Source organism: Anarrhichthys ocellatus, unplaced genomic scaffold (assembly GCF_004355925.1).
Source record: "Anarrhichthys ocellatus isolate YVR2014 unplaced genomic scaffold, GSC_Weel_1.0 scaffold11, whole genome shotgun sequence".
NCBI classification, from domain to species: Eukaryota; Metazoa; Chordata; class Actinopteri; order Perciformes; family Anarhichadidae; genus Anarrhichthys; species Anarrhichthys ocellatus.
The window spans coordinates 395,917-406,606 of record NW_022280041.1 but is presented as its reverse complement, the minus strand read 5'-3'; the positions used below and the strand labels follow the sequence as shown (position 1 = coordinate 406,606).

Sequence of the window (10,690 nt, the reverse complement as noted above, 5' to 3'; positions counted from 1 at the left end):
CTGCTGAGGAGCATGAATGTCTTGTAAACTCTGGCCTTTTATATTTTTTATTTTTTGTCTGTTACAGCTATCTGTTATTTATTGTCCTCATTGTAGGTATGTTTTAAAGAAAAGCTCAGAGTTTATTAATACCTATTAAATGAACATTTGTATTGATTTTACCTGCACTGTTTGGTAGCAGCTGCAAATTTACAAACCGTTACCTGGATAAACTGACTACTGATATTGTGAATCTAAATGGTAACTTTCTCACATGAAGTCATAATAAAACTGAATAATGTGGTTTATTAACAGCTTTTAGTAACAGCACTCAGAACGTTCATTTGAAGTAAAACTATTAACTATTAATAGTGAATGTATTTATACCACACAGGTAAATTCCTGCATTCAAATGTTACTTCAAGTGAAGCGTGAAAGAGAGTTATTGTCAGCACAATGTATTTAAATGCACTTCACAGCTTTCAATGCTGATATGAAGTTGAATGGTTCAATGAAGAATAATTCGTCATATTCTGTATTATATTTGTGAGTAAAGTCAGGATGTGTAATATTTCTGTAATATGTTTTAATAGTGTTTTCCTCTGAAGTAGAGCCGTGCTCCAAGTCGTTTCAGTTAAGTTACACATTTTGAATTTATATGATGAATTGTGTTGTATTGAGTTTATTATGCGAGTTATGAACAAATATGTTGAGTTTTTCCTGCTGCTTTAGATTTTGATATTTTATGATTTTCATGAGAATTTGTTTACTGACAGTTTTCTGTATTTACTGTTCATTGTCTTTGTTCTAAATTAGTGAATTAGTGTCTTGGTTAGTGAGTTAAAATGATGACGATCAATAAAAGACTCTCCTCTCGTTTCACTTCCTGTCTTTGTGTGTTTCCTGCCTTTGCTATTTTTCTGCCCCGCCCCCTGATTGGATCCACCTGTGTCTAATCACCTAAACCTCCCCAGTGTATTTAACCCCTGTGTTCCCCTGGTTCTGTTTATAACAGTGTCTAAAGAAGGATTGGTTGTTAAGTTGTATGATGCAGGAGTCTGGGGGAAGGAAGTTTAATTGGATTAAAGATTTTCTGAGACGTCGTTCCATACATGGAAGAGTGGGAGGGAGTGTTTCTGATGTTATCAGTCCCATCTTGTTTTAATATAATGGTTAATGATATGTTTGAAGTAGGAGATGGCTTTGGTATATCTCTCTCTTTGCAGACGATGGAGCTGTATATGTATGAGAGGGCGCAATGTTGGATACCTAATGAAGCAGACAGCCTTGAAAAAGGTGCAGGTTGGTTGTTATTTTGCTGAGTCGTCGTATGCTTCAGTCCTGCAGTGTGAGTGTTGAGGGCGCCCTCTCCTGTACAAAATGTACTAAAGTAAGCAACGTCATCTTTACGTCATCGTTTTATTCATGTTTTCTCAAATGTTCTTTTTGAGTGAGAGGCAGCAATGTGTTGCAAGACATCCAAAATCACGCATCCGTTCGGCACTTTTAACATTAATGCCATTTGAATAACATGAAGTCAGATTTTCCCGGAAGTTACATTTCACACACAGTAGAATCAAACAAAGAAACAGCGGCCAGTCCTTAAAGTACAACATGTGCAGCAGTTTGTGTTGTTGAACGCAGCTTCAGTTCAAGCTTCTAGGAGCACTGGCATCTTGATTGGATGAACAAATGTGATTGATGGATGAGTGGACTGCAGCTGGTGTGATTGGTCCATCCCCTCCGTCTGATTGGTGCAAGTACCATCACACTATGTTCTCCATGTTGTAGATTGGACACGTTACCGCCATAGCACCCTGAAGAATGGCAGGGTTTCCGCGGACCAGGATTTAGGGGCCAACGTGGCCGCCAACGGGATTGGCGTGGGGATGGCGGAAGCAGCCGATTGGTCAGTTGATCAGTTTGGGGGAGGGGTTTCGCTCTCCAGAGCGTCTGAGATCATCAGGCAGAGCTGAGAGAACGACGGACGATCGCCAGGTGTCTGAAACGGAGAGAACACAGTCTGTGACTATTCCAAGCCATCTCTGAACGTCACCTCATAGAAGTGCAGCAAAAAATTTGCTCGAAGGAAGAAGTGCTCCTTCTCCAAAGACTGTTTTGGAGTTGGAATGTGTCTCGTTGTGTGGACGAAGGCCAAGCGATAAAAACGCTAGTGCTTGGGATCCGCTCATGCAACCGAACTTTGAGTAATGGTTATGTGCTTTCCTGGCTTTTAGCATCCAACAATTTCATTATTGCCATTGATGAATCGTCTATGGCCTCATAAACCAATCATAGCCCAGGATAACTGAGCGTGTTATGAGTGAAACATATACAGGTGTAATGTTCAGTTGCAGCGTCAACATGTGACCGAACAAGTGAAACTGAGTTCAGTGAGGAAATGAGTTCAGACGGTGAGAATATTGTTGATGAATAAGTACAGATCTCGCATTTTATCGTGATCATTTTTAATGACCTTCTCAAAAATGAACCTTTTTTTTTTAGCGGCTATAAAAGCCAGTTATAGCGACTGGAAGTCAAAAGGCAACACAACAAATGGAACAAATATATAAACTGTACGAATCGCTTAAAGGTGGAAAATGTTCAAAAACCCAAGAAAGAATCCTCCCTTTCAACCATACATATTCGTATTTGCATTCTGTCCAGAGCCATGGATATTAATAAGGTGACGGATAGTTTTATGCAGATACTAGTGAAGAAAGAACATCTGTTTTAAAGCTGCTATAATCAATATTTCTGTTATCAATGGATCAAATTACTGTCATCCCAATCAATCATGTTTCAGCCCAAATTAAGGTCAAATACAGATTAAAACTGGACTCTACAACGAGCTGAGAGAACCAATTAAAAATGTAGACTTAGAAACACGGAAACACATTGTCTCTCACGGTTCTCACCTCCAGCCAGCTGAGCTGCATGATGTCATAGATGGCGGTCGGGGCCATTTTGGGCCTGTACAGTCGGTGACCCCTGGTTACCAAAGTAACCACCTCGTGGTTCTGATTCTGCTCAAACGGCATGCGACCCTCAGTGAAAACCTCCCACATCAACACACCTGGGTACACAAATGATGGAGGTTTGATGTCGGGAGCTTTATTGAAGTGTTGGAGGTTGATAAATGTATGAATAGAGATGTTTAATGGTTTATTGATGTACCGTAGGACCAGACGTCTGACTTGCTGCTGTATTTGCAGAAGTTAAAGACTTCAGGAGGCGACCACTTCACTGGAAACTTGGCCCCCAATGAGCTGGTGTACTGGTCGTCTAACACGTATCTACAGAACACACATTTAAATGTGACGGGGAATTTGCCACAGTGCACAGTTTCAACCACGGTGTAGGTCCCGTGTTGGGCTGAAACATACCTGGTCATGCCAAAGTCGGACACCTTCACCACCAGAGAGTCGTTCACCAGACAGTTTCTGGAAGCCTGCAGAGATGTTTATTGTTAGCCATTTGATTCAGACATTCATGTTCCTCTGATGATATGAACCCAATGACTTTGGTTACATCCTGACGTTTCCTCTCGAATCATCACGAGGTCAACGTCTCAAATTCCTGCTAAACTAATGACTAATCCCGTAATCCTCAGCAGTACTTTGACTACTCCTACTTAGCCAAGTTTATTAGCTAACATTGTAGCTAGCTAATAAACTAACCCCCACAAGAATAGTGGGTAAAGTTGCTCTCACCATACATGTACACATTTGTGCCTTAAACTGATTGTTAAAAGAGAAGAAAAAGCACAAATCCGTCACTGATATTTATGTTAATTGTCCCCAGACTGGAGTATCAGAGTAACCTGCAGTTACCAGATCTCTGTGGAGGAAGCCGTTGGCCTCCAGGTGCTCCATGCCCTCGCTGACGTCCAGGCAGATACTCAGCAAAGACCCCAGACTGAAGCTGCCCCGCCGCTGCCTGAGGAAGTTCAGCAGGCAGCCGTGCTCCATGAACTCCGTCACGATGTAAATGGGCTTCTGCTGGCTGCAAACTCCGTACAGCTGCACCAGTTTAGGGTGGGATAGTCTCCTGGAGAAAACGCACACATTATGGACAAGGATGCAATGGACGAGTAGAAGAAGTTACTTTGCACGGCAGCTGGAGACAAATGAACAATAACGGCTTCTGAAGAGGTCAGTTATATCGGAACTGGAGAGAATTTCTTCATTGAAAGAAAAGCAAAGAACAGTGAAGGCTTTTCTAGATGGAAAAGATGTTTTCTCTTCTCTCTCGAACATCTTTGGTAACACACATGACCTGTGCTTTATGTAACTTCTCATTGAAACCTGAAGCATATTGTTTAACCTTTTAGTCTATTGTCTTTAGTCTTTGATTTAGTTTTTATTTTCAGAAATAGGTGAACTCGTCTAATGAGCGAAACTACATTTTCTCTGGAAGACTTCCACTGATGATCAAATGGTAAGTATGTTTATATAAACTAAGCTTAATCTAAATGTGTAAAACTTTCCTTTCTTTTGTCAGTCTCCTCCTTTTATGATCTTTACCTTAACACCATAAACTTTATCTTTTCAGTGCCCTCTCTCCTCTCCTCTCCTCCCTCCTTCCCTCCTCTCCTCCTCTCCTCCCTCCTTACATCATGATTTTAGCCTCCTCGATGAAGTCCTCCTCGTACATGGCTCCCTCTCTGATGGCCTTGATGGCGACTCGGTGCTGAGCCCTCCACTTCCCGAGCCTCACCACGCCAAACTGACCGCTGCCCAGGTCCTTCATGAACGTCAACTCACTGCGGTTGATCTCCCACTTCTCTGGAGGGAGGGAATGAGAGAGAGAGAGAAGAGGACGTAAAGACAAAGGGGTGAGTTCATGGATGAACAAATGTTTAAAAACCGAGGCGGTGGTCTGTCAGGACTCACCGTAGCTGAAGCCGGCGGTGGACGGAGCAGACTTGTCCTGTTTCCCTACAGGATACCTCAACCTGGCAACAAGACCTGCGATATAGACGATGATTAAGTATACGGCCGACAGGAAACAAAGTGTGACCATGACCGGACATTCATGTTCCCCTGAGGATGAATTGTAATGACCAGGTCAACTTTTTGATTTGGTTTATGACCAAATACTTACAGAACTAATGACACTCGCCTCAGCTCAAGCTTCTACTTGGTTTTTGAGCGATGCTAGCATGGCAGTACATCCTCTTGTTAATCTCTAGATAGCTACAGAAGTAGTTCTTGATAAACATGGCCGGTCTGGATAGACGGTGACGTGTTGTTTACCTGCTGCGTTGTGTTTGTGGTACTCGATCAGTTCGGGGATGGAGCTGAACAGGTGTTTCTCCGCCAGGTAGAAGTGTAGAGGCGAGCCTTGTGACTCCTTGATGTGGTAATGTTTTATAGCTGCTCCTCCCTCCCTGCAAACGCACAACAATAATTTAATATATAATAATAATTTATCAATGTAACGTACAGGCTTTTATGACTAAGAACTCTGTGAGTAAAAGGAGTAAAAGCCCTCTGCTGCACAGGAAGTGATGCTAATACTGCAACACCCATTCCATTTAAATTCCCTCCACTATCAAGTAAAACGTATCTTGAATTGTAGCAGAGTTTTAAGTTGGTTAGAAAGATGGAAAATCAGGTTTTCTTAGTTTGTGCATCTTCGATTTTTTCCTCGCGCCGGAGATGCGAGCGAAGGAGGCGAGGAAGAGACGCGAGGAGACGAGGAGGCACAAAATAGAGAAGAGCGGACCGTGTCCTCACCCTGGAGCAGACTTGGCGTAGAGGGACACGGTGTAGGTTCCTGGAGTGCTGGAGTCTCTGACTATGAAGGCTCCTTCTGTGTCCTGCAGGGGGCGACAGAGACCAACAGACTGAGCATGAATGTGTTTAGTCATGTGATTAAGAGAAAGTTTGTGTGTAAACAGATGTGGTTTATCTTTTCTACAGATCACAAAGTTATTCTTTCACAGAAATTAAGAACCCACAATGTATTTTGTGATTTTAACATAAATATACATGTACTTGTAAGCTTGCTGCGAGTATTTAAATCTTTATTCGAGCGTTAAATACAAAAGAAAGGGAGACGGACGCAACAAATGTCCTCGACTCGAACCTTCAACCTCGAGGCCACCGGAGCATTCAAAGCTTTTCTGTAACTTTGGTTTTAGATGGTTTTGCACCATGAAAGGACCCAAATAAAATGTTTTTTTTCCAGTGACAAGTAAGAGGGGTTCGATCGCTCACCTCTTTCCTCAGCAGCTCCTCGGCTTTGTTCCTGTTGACTTGTTTGCTGAACCAGCTAGAACAAACAACCATCACATCTTAATGAATATCATCTTGTTTTGTTGTGCAGTTATAGCTAAATACATAAAAAATAACATAATGCATGTCTTTCAATGAAAATACTGCAAAATAATACCAAGTGTTTAAGTTATTGGTAGTTTGACGTGCCTTATGTCTGTGTAACTTATTGGTAGTTTGACGTGCCTTATGTCTGTGTAACTTATTGGTAGTTTGACGTGCCTTATGTCTGCAGACACCAACCAATGATCCACTGTTACGTTAACAAACTCACACAAACTGCACCAGGTTTGCAGACGTCTTCTCTGTTACGTAGTTACTTGGGATGTAGCCTTCCTCGCTGGGAAACACAAACACAAGGGAACAGATGCTCATCATTCGATCCCAATGTTGAGATATTTCAGACCATCTAACGTCTACAAAAACACTTATTGTAACATTTATTGCAATCAAGTTAAAGGTTTGATACGTAACTTTTCTGCATTAAATGTCTAAAAACAACTCGACCTATATAAAATGTTTTGTGTACTTAAATTATGCCAAACAAATTTATAACGATCTTTAAATTATATCAAGGTAACGGTGCGTTTCAGGTCTCTGGTAGAGACCTGTCGATCACCGTGTAGCCCCGCCCTAAAGCATCCCCTGCTTTATGGTCTGTGTGACTCTAAATGGACCATAATGTACTAAATGAACATCATGCTGTATTGAAGAAGACTTGAAACTAGAGATTGAGACCATAAACTCATGTTTACAATGTTTACTGAGGTAATGAATCAAGAGAGAAGTAGAGTCATTTTCTCATAGACTTCTATACAACCAGAGGAGTCGCCCCCTGGTGGACACTAGAGAGAATGCAGGTCCTCACCTGAACTGGTTTCGCGCCTTGTACCAGTTGACGTCACACTTGTCCAGTATGACGTACTCTCCTCCTTTGACCAGACTCAGGTCGTGCGGCTCGGTACCCGGGAAGTCGTACAGCGCCACCATCACCTCCTCCTCTTCCTCCTTGTCGTCGTCGTCATCGTCACTCTCCGGAGGGAGAGGAGGAGGGGGTCGCCGCTGCTGGAGGAGGAAGAACGATGAGGTGTGTGTGTGTGTGTGTGTGTGTGTGTGTGTGGGGTCATCAGTTACCTTCTTGTTTTTGCTTCGCTCCTCTCTAGGAATCGGAGGTAAAGGTTTCCTGGAAACTAGGAAAGAGGAACAGAAACATTAAACCAAGCAGAAAGTTTCAACTGTTTCTGTTTCTAACCACGATTATTTCATTTTTTTAAACATCGTTGTTTTAGTAGATGTACTAAAACTTTATATTACTGCTGACTAGAGGTGGAAGTACCCAAATACCTCAAGTACCGCACTGTACAGGTTTGATGTACTTTACTGTGAACCACACTTATCCGATTGCTGATCAAACTACAAATAGTTTACATTCAAAGATGAGTTTATTTAGCTGCTGTGAGTTTAACTGTCAAAGTGTTTTAACAAGTTAGACTCCAGGACATTAAAGGTTCTTTAAAGGTTATTTGAGCCCCAAAATGCAATTTTACTGCAGCGAAATTACTCAAACTACTTTGAAATAACTATCAAAAGTACTTGAAGTGCTTATGACTCTTACATTGGCTCATCCATAGTGTCTATGTGGAGCTGGAGAAGCAAAACTATGAGCTAAAAAAGAGTTGATCTCGGATTAAACATTAAAAATATAAACGTCTAATACTAGTACAACAGCTGAGTTTCTTACTGTCTCCAAACAGGTTGTACTCCTCGCAGCCCGGGGCCTGTTTTTCCACCTGGCGACAGCAGAGCCACGCCCCTTCCTGCCAGAACTGAGGGTGAAACTTGGCCGACACCACAGCGTTGTCTTTGATCTCTACAGAGAGAAGGTTTCTGTGATTAACGTCATGTGTGAACTGGAACAATCATTCATCAGGTTTCCTTCTTCACATCCAGCAACACACAAATAATACTTAAATGTGAAGAGTTTTCTATTTTCAAAGAAGTCTGTGAAAAATGAAAAATGCCATTTTAACACTTTTTGGATCACATCCCCAGTCATATTGTGCATCATATAAAACAATTATGCAAAAATATTGACAAAAAGTATTTGTAATTTTATATCAAAATCCAGTCATCTTTTCTGCCTTTAAAACAATGTGTGTTTACATAAGCAAGGACTAACCAGTTTCAACCAATAATATGACATTAATACGTCCATCAATCAAAAGCTTCATGTGTTAAAGCTGCATTCTCTCTAGTGTCCACCAGGGGGCGGCGACTCTGGTTGTATAGAAGTCTATGAGAAAATGACTCTACTTCTCTCTTGATTTATTACCTCAGTAAACATTGTAAACATGAGTTTATGGTCTCAATCTCTAGTTTCAAGTCTTCTTCAATACAGCATGATGTTCATTTAGTACATTATGGTCCATTTAGAGTCACACAGACCATAAAGCAGGGGAGGCTACACAGTGAATGACAGGTCTCTACATTACATTAGTCATTTAGCAGACACTTTTATCCAAAGCGACTTACAATTCAGAGTCTATCACATTTCTACACCGTAGGCACAGCTACGGGAGCAATTTTGGGGTTAAGTGTCTTGCTCAAGGACACATCGACATGCGACTAGCGGAGCCGGAGTTCGAACCACCGACCCTCTGATTGAAAGACGGCCCTGCTATCCACTTAGCCACAATCGCCTCCATATACGGCGTCTCATCGTCACTCCTCAGTCCAGATATGGACGTGTCCTTTTCTAAGGTGACAAGACTAGATTTAATAAATGATCTATAGGCTCCTGAAGCTGAGTGGACTTTAAAGCAGCACCTGACCTCGTTTCACCTGTCTGACCACCACGTCTCCGGTAAACAGTCGGAGCAGGAAACAGTGGGGGCTGCTGGAAACTTTGCCCTCTGTGTGAAAAGCCAGTTTCAGACGTGTGGTTTAAAAGTGTGAAAAAGAGCTCTGCAGCAGCTAGTACTACAACGCGTGAGAAGTGCTCTACATGCACACCTCGATACGCTGCTCTGCTGTTTGGCTTCGGTAGAATAGAAGAGAGACTGACCCCCTTTGAGGCTCTGGACCCAGAGACTTCTGCTGTCGTGGCTCGGGGCGAACACGTAGAGGGTGTTGGTGTCGTACACCACCTGCACACAGACGAGGCCGGTTAGGCAAGACTGAAGTGAATGTGTACGACATAACAATACATTTCCCATCATTTTCTTCCTGCCTAAAGTGGGGAAAGATCTTATTTATTAATTTTTTTCTCAATGTCCGTCTATATTATGTTGAGCTTGAAGGTTCATTCTTCAATCAGGCCTGAAATCCCACAATGTCCACTTACTCCAGAGCTTTCAGCCACATGGAGAGGACTCTGTCTGCTGACGAAGGCCATGAGATATATTTCAGGTGATTTTACACCAATTAAAACATAGATATGAATATTACATTCCATTAATTGTAATAGATGGAAATGCTACATGCTGGCCCTTTAAGTTGAATTAAGATGCATTATTGACAGACTTTAAAAACCTCTAATCCACATTATCTAGACCACTTATTACACCCGAGGAGTAGGTTGAATTTGAAGCAGGAAGTAGGTGTAAACCTTGATGGATGTTGCGTAATGATGTAACTGTTAATCTTTCGTTTTCTGTTCCACATCGTCTAACCTGGAGGTTTGTTTCCAACCAATGAATGCTTGAGTTTCTGGACCCACCAAGTTGTAATAAACCAGAAGTATGCTTTACAGTAACACACAGAGCAGGTTGATCATGATTAACTCGTGTGTTTGTACCTGAAAGGGGTATTTGTTCTGGCAGGGGATGATTTCTCCTCCGTTCTTGACGATCTCGGCACATCTGATGCGGCTCAGCTCGATCGAACCTCTCCTGAACTTCCTCTGTTGATGGAAAACAGCAGCTTTTCACTATTTCATGAAGATATAAAGTATAAACTACACGCTAAAACAATTAGCTATCTATATGGTAAATATGAAGCGACAGTCTGTTCGCTTAGCGTAGTGTATAGAATGCAAATCTTTCATAAATGACTAATCCTGAAGAGAAATTAAAGTGACCTCTCGTCTTCCATCGTAGTACGTCAGCTGGCTCTGTGTGAGGACGAACAGTCTCTCCTTGTAGTTCAGCGGCGACGTCCTCTTCTTCTGCTGCGAACGCTTGATGAGCATCTCCTCCAATAGCAGCCTGGCACTCATCCTTGTCCCGCCCACGCCCTCAGCCCATTGGTGGATGTCGTCAGAACGCGGCGGGCCGGAGCTGAGCTGAAGACAGAAACACAGGACTAGTTTTGCGTTGCTTTGTGGTCATTTTATGTCTCTTAGTCGTTGATTTGCATCTCTTTGTAATTATTTTGTGGTTGTTTTGTGTCTCTTTGCGGTTGTTTTGTGTGTCTCTTTGCGGTTGTTTTGT

The 10,690-nt window shown here is 42.2% G+C and overlaps 1 protein-coding gene across 2 annotated transcripts in view; it reads right to left on the bottom strand.

Annotated features, from left to right (window-relative positions):
* Positions 1 to 1,384: 1,384 nt before the first annotated feature.
* Positions 1,385 to 10,690, bottom strand: part of tec (tec protein tyrosine kinase) — a 10,719-nt gene continuing 1,413 nt past the window's right edge. Inside the window, exons 2-18 of one of the 2 annotated variants that reach the window (XM_031851525.1) lie at positions 10,339 to 10,542; positions 10,057 to 10,161; positions 9,325 to 9,406; positions 8,002 to 8,130; positions 7,395 to 7,450; positions 7,129 to 7,325; positions 6,535 to 6,600; positions 6,204 to 6,258; positions 5,721 to 5,803; positions 5,238 to 5,371; positions 4,875 to 4,949; positions 4,595 to 4,766; positions 3,813 to 4,029; positions 3,366 to 3,430; positions 3,157 to 3,275; positions 2,898 to 3,055; positions 1,385 to 1,981 (exon numbers count right to left, since the gene is read on the bottom strand). In XM_031851525.1, coding sequence (XP_031707385.1) covers positions 1,898 to 1,981; positions 2,898 to 3,055; positions 3,157 to 3,275; positions 3,366 to 3,430; positions 3,813 to 4,029; positions 4,595 to 4,766; positions 4,875 to 4,949; positions 5,238 to 5,371; positions 5,721 to 5,803; positions 6,204 to 6,258; positions 6,535 to 6,600; positions 7,129 to 7,325; positions 7,395 to 7,450; positions 8,002 to 8,130; positions 9,325 to 9,406; positions 10,057 to 10,161; positions 10,339 to 10,476 — 1,935 coding nt within the window. In that variant the 5' untranslated portion in view covers positions 10,477 to 10,542 and the 3' untranslated portion in view covers positions 1,385 to 1,897. The remainder of the gene's footprint in view (positions 1,982 to 2,897; positions 3,056 to 3,156; positions 3,276 to 3,365; positions 3,431 to 3,812; positions 4,030 to 4,594; positions 4,767 to 4,874; positions 4,950 to 5,237; positions 5,372 to 5,720; positions 5,804 to 6,203; positions 6,259 to 6,534; positions 6,601 to 7,128; positions 7,326 to 7,394; positions 7,451 to 8,001; positions 8,131 to 9,324; positions 9,407 to 10,056; positions 10,162 to 10,338; positions 10,543 to 10,690) is intronic. The other variant, XM_031851526.1, reaches the window with a different exon arrangement.